Raw genomic sequence first — 16184 nt, forward strand, 5'->3', positions numbered from 1 at the left:
TATTAGAGGTACTTTGGGGATTCTATGTGGTATCAGAAACCAAACCCATTTCCAGTTTTTTATTTATTTTCATTTTGTTGTTTCAAGTTTCACTATCCCAGAGTCTTTAGACCTCTCCTTTATTTCCTTGGTGATTTTATCTGGTCTCAGAGTTTTATTTGCATTTCTACATTAGTTGATTATTTGTAGAAAGATCATCCCTGGGGATAATTGGGTTTGTGTGTTTGTTTATAATAGACTTGAGAGAGATGGTCAGGAAGAAGCTTGGTGACTAGTTAACATTCAATTACAAGTAATCACAGCTGCAAAATGAGTGAGAAGCAGTCATGTTCTGAATTAAATTTTAAATGGGAGACAATAGGATGTTCTGATGGGTTGGATGTGGACTATTGAGAAGTAAAAATATATAACAATCAGTGTTTTTGACCTGAATTATCAAGAGAAAGTAACCTCTAATGTGGAAAGTACTGATTAGAGCAGATTTGACATGTGTGATTGGGAGGTGTGTGGGCAGACAAAGGATCCGTTCACTTTTAAGATAAATATGGACATCCAGTTGTATCAGTTGATTAGATAATTTGGGCATATGAAACTCTACCCCACTAGATAATTATCTCCATGGAGACAGACTGTTATGTCTAGCATAGTTCCTGGAACATAGTACTCAGATATTTTAATTGTCGAATGTAAAATGCCACTTAAGGGAATTTTAACTGTGACTTTGGATACAGAAGGTAACATGGTCCTTTTCACCAGCTTATGTGTGGAGTCCTTTGACATAACCCTGCACAGCACAGCACTCAGCACATTGATGTAATGATTTGTTTCCTCAGTCTAAATTTTGCTTTATTATTTATTTTGTTTGTTTTTCTCAGTCTAAATGTTGAACTAATGTACTTTTAAGGTTTAACCATGTATCAGCTATTTTATTATTGCTGTAGTGTTGGTCACATGCTTTGTAGCATTCTAGTGTCATATACTTGAATTGCTAGCGACTGCAAACTTAATTGTGGTAGGATTGCAGTTGTGGCACCAGAGATCACACGTGGCAGTGTCAGGAATCCCTTTAGTAATGTAAAAGGCAGTGACAGGGATTTAACTCACCATCTCACTTGTGCAAGGCAGACACTTTTTCACTGTGCCACATACCATACCCTGGGCTTTATTTATATGTTATCCTTGGCTCTTGGTATATGAGACACTACTATAGGAAAGGATGAGAAACTATATAATAGCTACAAGCAGACTAAGTGAAAAATAGAGGAAAAGAGGCCACATTGAGACATTAAAATTCGAACTCAGTACTCATTTGATCTATAGTAAGCCCCCAAACAAAGGTATAGTGATACACTTTCCTGACATTAAAAGTGCTTTAGTCAGGGCCAGAGCAATGCATGGTGAGTAAAGCATTTGCTTTGCATATGGCCAACTCAGGTTCAATCCCCTGCATCCCATATGATCTCCTGAGCACTGCCAGGAATGATCCCTGCATGCAGAGCCAGGAGTAACCCCTGAGCATTTCAGCGTATGATCCAAAGCCAAAGAAGTTTAAGTGGAATAGTGTTTAAAAATTTTTTAAATTAATTTGTTATCTTTGGGGGAAAGCAGTCATTTTCCACCTCTGACCACTGGGATATTGGAGTGGAAGCTATATATTGTTGGTCAGAGAAATACTAGAATAAATTATTTGGGGAATTACTAAAACATTAACAGTAATTGAGCTTATGGGTATGAATATAGTTATTCCCCTTTCTCAAATGAAAAAAAGCTCAGCAATGTTGTTAACCATGCCAGATATTAGAGTTCTAGAAGCCTGTGAGAAAGTACAGGCATTTACTCACTTTACTGACATGTGTTCAATCCTGGCTTGAATCTCCAGCACCACAGATGGTCCCCTGAGCACTGCACAGAGCCAGAAGTAAGCCCTGAGCATTGTCTGGTGTTAACCATCCCCACCCTTCCCTGGTGCCTCTGCACCACCTCCTGCCAAAAGTAGATTATTAAGGTTTTAACTCTAAGATTTTCCACATTCCCGTCTTGTAACTTTGACCTTAAAATTTGTATCCTCACTAAGGGTCACACATTTGGCCTGAAAATTATAAAAACACATGCTGAAGGATTTTGTAATGTTTCCCTTATTATAGTTTTGCTGCTCTCTTTTCATACTTACGGCATTTCTCTGAAATCATTTTATGGGCACTTTAACTAGAAGTTTCCTTCCAAAAGGAAATGAATAACCCAAACGAATAAACCAAATTGTGTATAGTAAGTTTACATTATAGTTAAGTTTACATAAGCACAGTTTTGAGCTATACTGTTCTGTCATGGACTTCTTACCATTTGAATTAAAAAAGTTAAATCACCTTGATATAGAATGAAAAAGTTGATAGTTGAATTTTGATTACACAATGTTGCAACACCCACCCCTTCACCTGTGTTCATTTCCTGCTGCCATGACCTTCTGTCATCCCACTTCCACTCCCAACCCAGCCTGACCCTATGACAGAAAATTATCTCTGTCTCTATGTCTCTGTCTCTCCAATCCTCTCTTTTCTCCCTCCCCCCTTTTCCTTTTAGTCATTGTAGTTTGCAATTTTTATTTGAAATTTTCTTTTGTTTTTGGTGCCAGGAATCAAGCCCAGAGCCTCACATGTAAGGCTACCACTGAGCCACATCCTTGTCTGCAATTGCCTTAAAGGTCTAGGGTTTTAGGCTTCCTTCAAGAGAGACCAATGTCTTCCCCATCATAACAGGTATTTCCCGAGGGGTTCAAGGGACTATGATTATAATATAGTTACTGCTAAGAAAAAAGCCTAACAAGGTTTTTATGTTTTCTGGTTTGTTTTTGGGCTTGACCTGGTGGTACTCAGGACTTATTCCTGACTCTGGCTAAGGGATCTCTACTGACAATACTGGGGACCAAATGCATTGCCAGGGTTTAAACTGGAGTTGACTACATGCATGACAAGTGCCTTAATTTCTCTACTAGAGAAAGCCCCTAAATATTTATATTTAGCTGATGTTAATATTTACTGTCTAGATGAGATCTTACAAGTCTGTACTTGTCCTGCTATTGTTCTTCACTGATGGTTGTGGGACTGTAGGCTGACTGAATAGGAAATAGGAAAGAGCTCTAGGAGTAAGTTTGGAAAGTTTTTTTTTTTTTTTTGCATTCTCCTAAAACAAGTTTGGTGTGTGTGTGTGAGGGAATATATGTATATAGTATACATAGCATAGTTTGAAGAAGCTGAAGAGATAGTACTTGCCTTGCGTGCACCCAACTCAGGTTCAATTCCTCATCCCCATATGGTGCCTGAACCTGCCTGTAGTGATCCCTGAGTGCAGAACCAGGAATTATCCCTGAACAAAAAAATCCCCAAACAACAAAAAAATATAGTTGAATATATTTTGAAGAAGCAGATTTACATTTATTAGCTGCTGCTAAATTTCAGGTCACCTCTCAGGTTTTTGAGCTTTATTTCATTGCAATGGTTTTAGAGAATTTTCTATTATATTTTCATTAATAGTCTGCTGAAATAGCATATTACTAGTTGTAACCAGAAAGAGATGAAGGGTGTTACTGTCCCATTTCAGTTCCAAGCAACTTAATCTGATAATTAGGCACTCATGTCTGACACTGAATTCTAGATTCTTGGGAAATATCTCAGTAGTACAGAAAATACTTACATATTTTAAGCCCTGAGCTCAATCCCTGGGACTTCAGGCCCCTAAGAGGGTACTGCACTAAATTTCTCACCCAGTGGGAGTGGTCCCAGGCCCCTACATCTATTGCTGCTGGATATGGCTCCTATAAAAATTTAAAAAATTCTAGATTCCTTGCTATTTTCAGTATCTGGTTAGTAATGCATTTCCCCAAAAATGTTAAAGATTTTTTGGTCATTCAGGTGAGTGCTTCTAATGTTTTCTGGTAGATATAATGCAGAGAAAAATGACAGGAATCAGGGTTTGAGCAGGATTATATGATGCAATCATTGATTGAATGATTTCAGAGAATTCTCCTGCAATCATTTTTTTTTTTTGGCTTTTTTTTTTTTTGGTTTTTGGGCCACACCCGGCATTGCAGGGGTTATGCCTGGCTGTCTGCTCAGAAATAGTTCCTGGCAGGCAGGGGGGACCATATGGGACACCGGGATTCGAACCAACCACCTTAGGTCCTGGATCGGCTGCTTGCAAGGCAAACGCCTCTGTGCTCTCTCTCCGGGCCCGTCCTGCAATCATTTATTGAAGAAAAGACAAGAGTCATTCACTCAGAAGATACCAGAAAAACCTTGTAGGGAATACACTGGCAGTTTTTAGTGCTGTATAAATATGTGAAATCTATAAATCAACATTTTTGTGTAAATATTCAGAGGCAATAGTTGCAGGGAAGGATCCTGGTGTAGGTGAGATAGAAATGAACAAACATCAGGACAATTGGTGGTAGTAAATGGATAGCTCATGTATGTCTAAAAAATACATAGGTGTGGCTCTACAAGAAAATTCAATGCTTAACTCAATATTTCTTGATGACACTATGGGCAAGCAGACCTAAAAAACTTTAAAAGAAACCATGGTAGAATCCACCTAAAAAGAGGTTGGACCTTGGGTTGGCTTCCTGGTTCTAGGCTCTTCTGATTAGAAACCATTGACTTTTCTCCTTTATTGTGTCGTAGGGACATGAAAGTTCATAAACTATTTGCTCAAAGCTTCATCAACAAGAACCTCTCTTTTATCTTTCTTTCTGCCTATAATTGGTAGCAAGAAACAGACCTCTCCATATTGTGCTGTGATCTTCATTCTAGGAATTAATTGTCCTATACAGCCTACACAATGATTACTTCAGAAAATTTAATAGCTGACTGTTAAAAGGAAAGATATACATGGACATCCTATAATATTATTTGTATACTTTTTAAATATAAATTAATTGAATCAGTGTGATACAGTTACAAAGTAGTTCATTATTAGATTTCAGACATGCAATACATAACACCCTTTGCCACCAGTGAACATTTCCGACTACCAATGTCCCCAGTTTCCCTTCTGCCTCCCTCCGGCCAATCCCCTGTCCTCTCTTCTGCTCACCTCTGTGGCAGACATTTTTGTTCTCTCTTCCTTTTTTCCCTTTTAAACAACTTTTTGTTTGTTTGGATTTTTGGGTCATGCCCAGTAGCCTTCAGAGGTTACTCCTGGCTTTGTGTTCAGAAATCACTCCTGGCAGGCTTGGGGAACCATATGGGATACCAGGAACCAAACCTGGGTTGGCTGCATGCAAGGCAAATGCCCTACCTGTGAGTTCCCTATTTATTTTTTTAGACACTGTTGGGTTGCATATTTTTACTGAAGAGGTATCATGTATATACTTTATCTCCTTTTAACATCCAGTTCTTGTCCAGATCGATCATTTCCAACTATCATTGCCATAGTAATAGTCCCTTTTCTGTCCTAACCACACTCTCCTGGTATTTGTGGCAAGCTTCCTACATGGACTGGTATTCTTGTCCCTCATCTTTATTGTTTTCAGTATTAATACCACACTATTTTTATATAGCCCACAAATGAGTGTGATCATTCTATGTCCATTGCTCTCCTTCTGATTCATTTCAATCCATAATACTCCATATTAATCCATGTATAAGCAAATTTCTAACAGCTGTATAGAGCTATGATTTTCTTTTGCCACTCATCTGTTCTCAGGCACTTTGTTTCCCCCCCCAGGTTCTGGCTATTGTTAATAGTGCTGCAGTAAACATAGAAGTGCAGAGGGCTTCTCTGCATTGTGTTTTTGAACTCCTAGGGTATATTCCTAGGAGTAGTATTGCTGGGTTGGTATGGTACTTTAATTTCTAGTTGTTTGTTTTTTTTTGAGGAATATCCATATTGTTTTTCAAAAATGCAGTCAACATTCCCACCTACTGTGTACTTTTGATGAATACCAAGCATCTCCTTAATACTGGAGCACTTTCCTAAAAACCTCTTCCATGCAGAGGTGGACAATCAGACTTTTGTTAGAGATTTTCTTTATTTTTTCCTGACTACTTTTCAACAATATTACCCTCATGTGTATATTGCTCCTTGGTCCAGGACACCATCGAATCCATAGTAGAATCCAAACCAGACTTACTTTCAATGTACCTTAGACGTAGCCCCCCTTTTTCTTTTGTTTGCTTGGGTTGGGCTATAATCAGTGATTCTCAGAGGTTACTCCTAGCTCTGCACTCAGAAATTACTAGTGGTGTTGCTCAGGACACCATATGAGACACTGGGGATAAAACCCAGGTTAGCTGCAAGCAAAGCAAGAGCTTTTACCTGATCTACTATCTCTTTTCTCTAGCCCTTCCAAGTCCTCTTTTTTCACTGTTTAGGCAGTTGTAAAAAGAAAATGATAGTATACTACACAATGAAATATTATGCAGCTTTTAGGGAAAATAAAGTAATAAAATTTGCTTATACATGGATGGATATGGAGAGGATTATGTTGAATTAAATGAATCAGAGAGGGATAGACAGAATAATCTCACTCATTTATAAGATATAAAAATAAAGATAATGGGATAATATTACCCAGAAATAATAGATACATGAACAACTTTGTAATCATGGTGTTTAAATAAAAGGAAATTAAAGTGTGGAATGCTGACCCATCTTTTTTCTTTTTGAATAATTCTTTAATTAAATTGCCATGAGATATAGAGACAAAGTAGTTCATGGTTGAGTTTCAGTCATATAATGTCCAAAAACCTTCATCAGTGCACGTTTCTCACCACTCATGTCCCCAGTTTCCCTCCTGACCTCCTCACTAATCTTTCCTGCGCTTGCCTCTGTGGCAGACATTCCCTCACCCTCTACATTCTTTTCTCTTAGACACTATGGTTTGCAATCTTGCTACATATCGTTTATAACCTCTTTAAGCACCCATATCTGTCCAGAATGATTATTTCTGGCTATCATTGTCAAACTTGTCCCTTCTCTGCCCAAATAGCACTCCCTTGCTATTTATGGCAAGCTTCCTACTATGGACTTGACTCATTCATCGTAAGTGTTGAATATAAAGTTCCTTTCATGGAAAGAAGACACTTTGGGCTCCCTTCTGCTTTTCCTTAACAAACCAAATGGAGAGAGGAAACAGATAGACAACTCTTTGCTTAGAGAAACAGATCATCTTTATGGGTGGCACTCAAGGCCACCTACATATGAAAGAAAATGACAGGAATAGTCCTCTTTATAGGATGCAACTCTGGGAACCTACAAAATCATTTGATATGCTAGGTCTTCTTGAGCAGACCAACTTTCCCTCCAAAGTAGGTAGAGAGTTAAGGTGGGTTCCTGAGTTGGGTGACAAAAGCCATTCGAGGACAGTGTCGAGGGCAGTGGCGGGGTGGGCCCAGGACTGACTCAGAGTGCTGTTGATGGGAGCAGGAGCGATGCCGAAGCTTATTCTCAGAGGACTGGGGACCTGGCAAAGAGGGCACGCCCACCTGCTTCTTAGTGGGGGTGCATTGGGTCATGGGATTCTCGCTTGTTTTTTCTCTCTTAGTTTGCTCCATAGGACTCTTGACTGAAGCCGGGTTCTTTTGGACAAGTTCCTTCCTGATTACTTTCTCAGTTATAGACAGCATGGATTCATGATATCTTTTGTCTTTTGTCTTGGGGCTAATACAGTGTAGGAAGGATTTCATCTTATTTCTCAAGCCAGATTCTGGAAGGCTGGAACTCTTGTGAGCAGGGACTGGCATTCTCTGGCCTTGCAAAAACCGATGTTGCAATGTTTGACCCTGCAGGGGCTTTCTCAGAGCTGGTTGGCCTAGGAAAGATTGATCCTGTGACATCTGGGACCTCACAGACTGGGCATACTGAGGAATCCTTGCTGGTTTGTGGATGGCACTGATTTTGGCTTGGCTGCCTCTCAGGCTACTCTTTTCACCTTTATTTTCATTATGGGTTCCTAGAGTTTGCTTTAAAAGCATAAGTTGAGGGCAATCCTGGCGACTGGGTTGATGGGAAGCATTCTGCATAGTCTGGCGACTGTGTTGATGGCTCCGGTGTTGGTGGCTATGTAGTGTTTTGTTCAGAAGTGTCCTTTTTTGACACTGACCTTCAGCAGGGAGACTTCCTTTAATTGAGGCTAGTACAAACCCTGCGTCCCCCTCTCCCTGGTTACCCACATTTTTGTGTCTCCCTAAATCTTCTCTTTTTTCTGTCAATGTGGGGATTTGGGTTGAGTCTTTCCTTTTGCTAGAGCTGTGGGGCTCATGATCCCAGGCCTCATCTAGGTTGGGGGTGCTGACATTGTTCTCCAGCTGAACACAGAGCACTTGTGCTGCTGTCATGTCACTAGTGGGCTGTGGGATCTTGGAAACCCACTGGCCAGAATCATGGGATACTGTGCAGGAAAGAGGTTGCTTCTGATTCTTCTGCATTGCTATTAACTCAACCCCCAGCTGTTTTTTATGGTAGATCTGTTCTGGATCTGGACCACAAGTAATATCTGATGGGATGGAGAAATCCCTGGGCAATGCTTCCTCTTGTTTGTTTAAATTCTCAAGAGACTCCTGTGTAGTTATTTTTTCTGGGATTGCTAGAATTAATTCCCTGGATTTTCTTGCCTTTATGGGGATTCCCAATTGTGTTTCTAAAACCTTCTTTTTCAGGTGAAATTTGAGTTTGTTCAAGATGGGTTTCTTGGTTGAGATAGGGCTTTCAGGCTCTGACTCTTTTTCAGGAATCACTGGCACAATTTCTTTTTTCATTTGTGCTTCTGATGAGATCATCTGAATCTGAGATTCTGCTGCTAGGCTTTCTACAGGTTTGTCCACCATATTTGTGGTTATAGCCTGGGTAGTGTTTTCAGGGGACACAGCCCTGGAGAGAGCCACACAATAAAGAGCAGGAAGCTCTGACAAGGTCATATATTTATGCTTTAAAGTCGTCTCCAGTTTCTCAATGGCTCCCTCTGACAAGATTTGTGGCAGCGTAGGTTGTTCAGTGACAATTGCTGATGGATCTTGTTGCTCTTGATCAAGGGTCATTGGCATCCAGGGTATCACTTTGTCTTGTGAGTCAAGGCCAGCTGATGCCTGTAGCTCCAAGGTCTGGCTTTCTGGGTTACAAGTGAAAGGAGCCACTTGTACACTTTCTGGAATCATACACCCCTGGGAACTATATACATAGGCAGGGACGTTTCCCTGGAGAATCTGTCCACATTTTGAGTGTATGTGGCTCTGTAACATTGCCTTGGCCTGGGCAAACAAGTGTGGCATATGGACTAATTCTGTGTTCATGAGTTTTGTGAATGACTCACCAGCTAAGGTGGCTTCTTGGTCTGTAGGCTGGGATATACCCACATTGGTGTCTGCTCCTGTGCTTCGTAATGACAGAGTCTGCTGGTCGTTGTGGGACAGGACCAGCTGAATGGACTGCTGAATCTTTGAGGGCAAGCCCCAACGATGTTGACTCAACTGCCTCTGGAAGTGAAAATCCAGTGGCCTTCTCGAGTGCTCCGGAAGGACTGAGTTGTGCTTCTCTGCCCAAGAAGTTTTCACCATTTCAGGGGACTGGGTTTTGTCATATGGCCTACATAGAATGGGGCTGGGGACACGCTGAGATCTTTGGAAAATTGCTGGCAAGCCCCACTGCAGTTGGAGCTGCTTCTGTAGCACGTGCCACTCTAAGTCTTCACACTCAGCCAGAGTCAAAAATGGGACATTGATCTGAGGTGGTTGGTTGTCTGATGGATTGACCTCATTTGAGGAAGAATGGGGAGAGGGTTCAGATGATTTGGGTGGTGTTTTAGGTGGCAAGGGGAGAATAGAGAGCTCCTGTAAGATGAAAGGATCCTTTATGGGCAGCTTGGACATGGTTTCATTCAAAGAGAATCCTTGAGAATCCAAGATATTAACTACCAGAGACTCACTATGCAAAGAAGGGAGACCACAGAATAGCTGTCTGTATTTCTGTTGCAAATGATTCACTGGATTATTCATCTTTTTTCCACTTAAGTCTTTAAAAGTTGGAGAGTGTAAAACTACAGCTAGATGATTTTGGATTTGCTGATAGTGATATTTATGTGCTTGGTCAATTATGGACCATTCTGAAACCCAGAATGCCTGGGTGGGCTGGCCAGCCATACATGAACCCCAGGTCTTATATGAAATACCTCCAAAATTTTCTACAGAGAACCCAGCAGTTTCCTCCTGCATGAAAGAAACTGATTGGTTGTTTTTAGACTGGAAAAACGTTGGTGGGTGTGGCATAAATTGCCTCATTGATTCCTCCACACGCCTAGGAAGCCCCCATCTCTGGAAATGCATCCATTTTTTCACATGCATCTCAAGAAGTCTCAGGACTTCAGGACTTAGATTTGGTGGATAATTAGGATGTGCAGCAACCATGTGCAAGGACATAGGGTGTGTCAGGGCTTTGGCAGTTATGTCTTGGTTCACTGTCAAAGGTATATAAACTGAGATAGCGGAATTCTCAACCTCTTGTTTTTGGTTCTCAGAAATGTCTGTGGCTTTCATCATTGCTTCCTGCTGGCATGCTGAAATTTCAGACTCCTTAGGTTCTGAAGAAAATCTAGTCTCAGGATCATAGCCCACTTCTGTAACTTGAAATTTCTGTGTTACCTGGTCACAATCAGACCAGTAATCTTGGATACTCAATGCACTAGGTGATCGGACACACAACTGGGTGAAGGAGTTCTGGTGTTTGATGTGTGATTCCACAGGGACTGCAGATGAAAGTGTCAGCTCCTCTGAATGTGACACAAAGTGATCCTCTGGGCTCTGCTCAAAAGTTATAGTAGATTTGGACATAATTTCTAGGCGTGCAGAGCTCTGTGATGGCCTCAGTGCATTTTGTGAGGTCAGCATTTGCTCACCTGTCAGCAGCTGATGAATGTCCAGAGCCACATTATTGCAGATGTCACAGCTGGGATCTGCACACAGGAGCCTCCGCACACTTCCCTCCTGAGGAAGCCAGCCCTGGCTGGGAAAGAAAACATGGCAGCAGTTACCAAAGGATTGACATAGGCCTGCAGCTGGTAATACCAGGTGTTATTGCAGGTATTACTTTCCTCTATGCCTATAAGTAGCCCTAGACTTGACACATTCAGGCTGTCTGAGGGAACTGCTTTTCTCCAGAAGCATTCAACAGGAGTGGACAGCTAGCTGGGTGAGGAGCTGGGCTAATGGAGAAGCCTTTGATACTATGAGGAAAGTGTCTGGCTATAGGGATCTGGGAATGGTGGAAGGTGTCTGCTGACCTGTATTGAAGCTGGAGCAACAGAAGAGAAGTTAATTATTGGGGACAAGAAGGCCCATAGCTTGATCATCAGTGTTTCCACACTGAGGCAATGTGTCCTGGTAGAAACATTGTGGGGTGTTGGGTAGGAACTGGTGGATGAACACAGCCTCTCTTGGGAACCAAGCAATTCTCTGGACATCTGAGGCAGAGGATAAAATGCCAGTCCACTGACTGAGGACACTGCCAGCACCTAGATTCCCTAAAGACATCTAGAGGAGTAACTGTCAGCAGGAGCAGTTACACCCATTAAAGGCAGGTTCCATGGAGCCTGACTGAAAAGTACTAAAGAGCTGAGCTGCATGTCCTGGGGGACCTACGCAATGGTGCCAGGGAGAGAGCAGATAGGGGCAACCCAGGGTAAATCCCAGGCACAAGTTAGTGTGCCCTGATGTTGCCAGGAGCAAATCCTTTGTGTAGAGTCAAAGAAAAGCCCTGAGCAAGGATAAGTGGCTCAAAATTTACTACAAAGCAAAACAAGAAGACACAGGACAGCACAAAGCAATCAAAAACCAAACCAAACCAAACCCACAGGGTTTCATGTGTGGGCAAGAACCCTGCTGCATTTTTTTTTAAGGTAAATCAGAACAATTCTTCACCAGGAGCCCAGAGTTAGGGACCCCAGGGAGTGTTTGCCAGACTCACTTGGAAGATCCTGAGTGAAGATAGGAAAGAGATTTGGGCATGGGTATTGGCCTGACATCTGGAAGCAGCAGCAAAATACAAAAGATCATTGTGCTGAGGCTGGAGCAATAGCATAGCGGTAGGGCATTTGCCTTGCACATGATCGTCCTGGGTTCGATCCCCAGTATTCCATGTGGTCCCTCGAGCTGCCAGGAGCAATTAGCCAAGAGCAACCCCTGAGCATCACCTGGTGTGGTCCCCAAACAAACAAACAAACAAAAAAAAGGATCATTATGCTGGAAGAAGAAGATAATTTGCTGCATGTTTGCCATGGAAGGAACTGTCTTAGGCTGAATACCCAATACCCCATATGGTCCCCAGCCTCAGAAGATATGAATCCAGAGTGCAGAGCCAGAAGAATTCCCTTCAGCTGTAGTGCCATAAACTAAAAAGAAATCAAAGAGCCTTTCCTCAGGTGAGGCAGAAACTATACTTCCTGGCAGAAATCCTGGGATCAAAGTTTCCTTCCTCACAAGCATCTGGATCCATATTACCAGGAGAGCAACCCTAAAACCTGGCATCCAGTAGGGTTTTAGACCTGCTTGTAGCTAGACAGACTGTGGCAGTGATGACTGATTTATGCACTGATTTATCCTTTCTCTGGACTAGACAATTAATTTCTCTTGTGGCTGACAGAAAATCTGTGGAGTCTTTTATGAACGGTGTGCCAGTCACTCTGGATTTCAAGACCACTGTGAGCTTAGTTCAGAGAAGAATGGGTGACTTCTCCAGAGACCTCTCATCCATTGGGTCCTGAAAACCACCCAACCAGTGTTCCAGCTCCAGTGTGTCCTTCTCCTTAGACTTCTCCTACTCCCAGTTAAGGAATTATAATAGAGGCCAGGGAAGGAGTTGGAAGATTGTAGAGATCAGGAACTGAACTCACCTCTTAATCACAGAAAGCAGCTTCTCATTATCTTCACGGAAATGTCTCCTACCTGCAAGACCAAGAGAGGGTGTTACCTGGATCATGAAGGCTTCAGGATATCTGATAAGAAATTGCAGATAAAATGACATTGAAAATTCCACAGCCAAGTGTACACTTGTGTAAATGTGCACTGGCGACTTGTACTCTCTGTAATTCATTTGCTAATCACAGCCACACTAAGTGAAGTGGGATCATCAAATATTAATTTTAAGGATAACAAAACAAATAGACCTCCACAGAATCATAAAAGTAAATGACATATAGGTATTTTGGCCCCACTTTTTTAGTTATCAGCCCCAGGAAGAGAGATGGAGGTCTTTGAACATTCTCAAATTCTATTTTTACACCTCAGAACATTTTTCTGGGAGAAATTTTTAATTGTAGAAGAACCTGTTTCCTTAGATTCGAGGTCATGAGAAACAGGATCATGGCAACCTCTCCCACAATGCAAGGGAGTGAGGGGAGGGAATGGGCTTTTACTTGTTATTTTGTTGTGTGTGTGTGTGTGTGTGTGTTTGGTTTTTGGTTTTTGGGCCACACCCGGCGGTGCTCAGGGGTCACTCCTGGCTGTCTGCTCAGAAATAGCTCCTGGCAGGCACGGGGGACCATATGGGACACCGGGATTCGAACCAACCACCTTTGGTCCTGGATTGGCTGCTTGCAAGGCAAACGCCGCTGTGCTATCTCTCCGGACCTATTTTGTTGTGTTTTGGCCACACCTGGTGGTGCTCAGTGTCGTTACTCCTGGCTCTGAGCTCAGGGATCACCCCTGGTGATGCTTGGGGGACCATATGGTGTTGTGCCAGGGATTGCACCTCACTTGGTGCCCTGCCTGCTGTACTATTTCCTAACGTACTATCAAAACATTACAAATATTACTATATCTATAATATCAAAGGAATTTTACCTTTTGATGTTGCACATCTTTCCTTCTTTTTAACTTTCTTATGACGCTTAAAAGGCAATAAAGAGTTAGTTTGTGAAGCTTGAAACATTATCTTTTTTTTGGTACAAAATAAGAAAAGGAAAAGGAATATTCTCAGTCTCAATTAATATGTCTCTATTTTAATTTTAATTACTATATTTCTTTTTACACATCCTTTTAAACAAAATACTTCATTTTTTTTTCCGATTTCATAGAACCTCCATATATTCTGTGGGACTGTAAAGATTATGAAGTAAGAAGAGAGAAACCAGGCCCAAAGGAGAAGCTTATAATGCAAAGCCCATGCTTCATGTGCAGGAAGTCTAACTTCAATCTCTACCATCCCTACCAAAAAGTTCCCCAAGCACTGTGTAGAACTAATCCCAAGCAATATATCTGTGTTAATAAACTACCAAACAAAATTCCCACATATTAGATCTTCTATATCTTGTGAGGCTGTCAGATTGCTTTCTATCTAAAGCAGGTAGATATTTCAATTTATATTTCAATTAGACTACTCTGTCAGGATTTTCTGGAGAGCAGTAATTAGAGCTCTGAGAAGGAAAGTACTACACAGATAAACAATGTATGGTATTAAACCTTAATGTAAAGTTAAAGCACTGATTGCTAAAAGACTCTTCTCAGAGGTTTAGTAATTTCAGTGGGGTTGTAGTCTTTCCCTACCCGGCAGCAGCTTCTTGTAGGTTCCAATATTCTATGGTAGTTCTTTTTCACTTGCCAGATAATTAGGATAATAATAAAAATAGAACCATAGGTATATAAGGGATATCCAACGTCCCATAGCACAAAAGTAGTGCTTAGCATGGTCTAGACCTCATCAGTTTGAGGAGACCAGCCACCCATGTATCTAGGCATTCAGAGTCCAGGTGCCTAATGTCTCCAACATTGTGCTGTGTCATCATGACCTCACAGATGACAGAACCAGACCCCACAGTGCATCACAAATTCTCCTGTTTCTCAGAATGTGCTGTGTTCTAGAAGTTTCTTTGAGGGAAGGTTTTTGGCATTTCCCTGAGGCTAAAGTTGTCTGCTCACAGTTCCCTCTCCTCACTCTCCACAATGTAGGCCAGCCCAATAACACACACTAGAAAATTACCCACACTAGAAAATTAAGTGTTGAGAGAATCAAAATAACTTTTTGAGGACTCATGATTGGGACAGAGGGAGTTTGGCTGACCTCTGCCTATACTAGAAATATATCTGAGTAGTATACAAGAACCTGGGAGGGCTGTAGGCTAGTTGTGGTAATCTGGTGATGATCACCTCTAATGAATTCCTTCATTTTACTTGTTGCATTTTTATTTATTTTTTGAGGTTTGGGGCCATACTCGACAATACTCTGGGCTTACTCCTGATTGCAATCAGGGATCACTTCTGGTGGGTTTGAGGAACCATATAAGATGCCAAAGATCAAATCCAGTTAGAAAACATGCAAGGCAATAATCCTTTCCTTCTGTATTATCATGCCAGTCCCTTATTAACCTTTTATTATTATTATTATTATTATTATTATTATTATTTTGTTTTCTTGAGCCACACCCATTTGACGCTCAGGGGTTACTCTTGGCTAAGCGCTCAGAAATTGCCCCTGGCTTGGGGAAACCATATGGGATGCTGGGGGATCGAACCGCGGTCCTTCCTTGGCTAGCGCTTGCAAGGCAGACACCTTACCTCTAGTGCCACCTCACCGGCCCCAAACTTTTATTATTGTATTCTCTGTTCCTGGATTTCTACTTCGTAATTTTATATGTTAATATGTTAATTTTGTTCATATATTTATAGGTTATTTTAATGTTTACTCATGTTCCCTTAGTTATTTCAGTTCTTTTAAAAACAACCCATAGTTTTAAAATCTTTGTATAGTGAGTTCCATTAACAAAACTTAGGTAAAGTTTTTATTTTCTTCCTTTAGCTGAGCCATGCTCTCTTAATTTTGTGATGTTTGTTGTTAAGAATTAGGCCTTTCTAAATGCAGCTATCTGAATCTTTGTAGACTAGCATCTAGAAAGAAAAGTATTAGAACTAGCTTATGTCTTTTGTAAGCATTTCTTTTGGACCTATATAAGGTGTTTAAATTTCTCTGTGTACTTGACTGCTTTTGAATGACTTGTTCACTCATATCTAAAGACCCTCATTATAGCTTTTCCTTCAAACCTTTGATGATCTGTTTTATGTGCCCCCTTATAGTCTTTTGCTTGAGGGGTCTGTAGTCTCCTTAAATTTTTCATGAGCAGCTCTCACTTTTCTGCCTGATATCAACATAGGGGATATAGTCTGATTATATAGGAAAATATAGGGCAAATTAGATTCAGATAAGGTCTTCCT

At 41.2% G+C, this 16184-nt stretch overlaps 1 protein-coding gene across 1 annotated transcript; it reads right to left on the reverse strand.

Annotated features, from left to right (window-relative positions):
- Positions 1-7313: 7313 nt before the first annotated feature.
- LOC126005959 (protein FAM205A-like) lies at positions 7314-14678 on the reverse strand. Its single transcript, XM_049771321.1, has 4 exons — positions 14523-14678; positions 13821-13866; positions 12872-12923; positions 7314-10986 (listed from the first exon to the last, which is right to left on the reverse strand). Exons 1-4 carry the CDS (start codon positions 14661-14663, stop codon positions 7314-7316), a joined length of 3912 nt encoding a protein of 1303 aa, XP_049627278.1. The 5' UTR covers positions 14664-14678.
- Between the last annotated feature and the right edge of the window lie 1506 nt (positions 14679-16184).

The sequence above is a fragment of the Suncus etruscus genome, chromosome 1, assembly GCF_024139225.1.
Source record: "Suncus etruscus isolate mSunEtr1 chromosome 1, mSunEtr1.pri.cur, whole genome shotgun sequence".
Taxonomy (NCBI): domain Eukaryota; kingdom Metazoa; phylum Chordata; class Mammalia; order Eulipotyphla; family Soricidae; genus Suncus; species Suncus etruscus.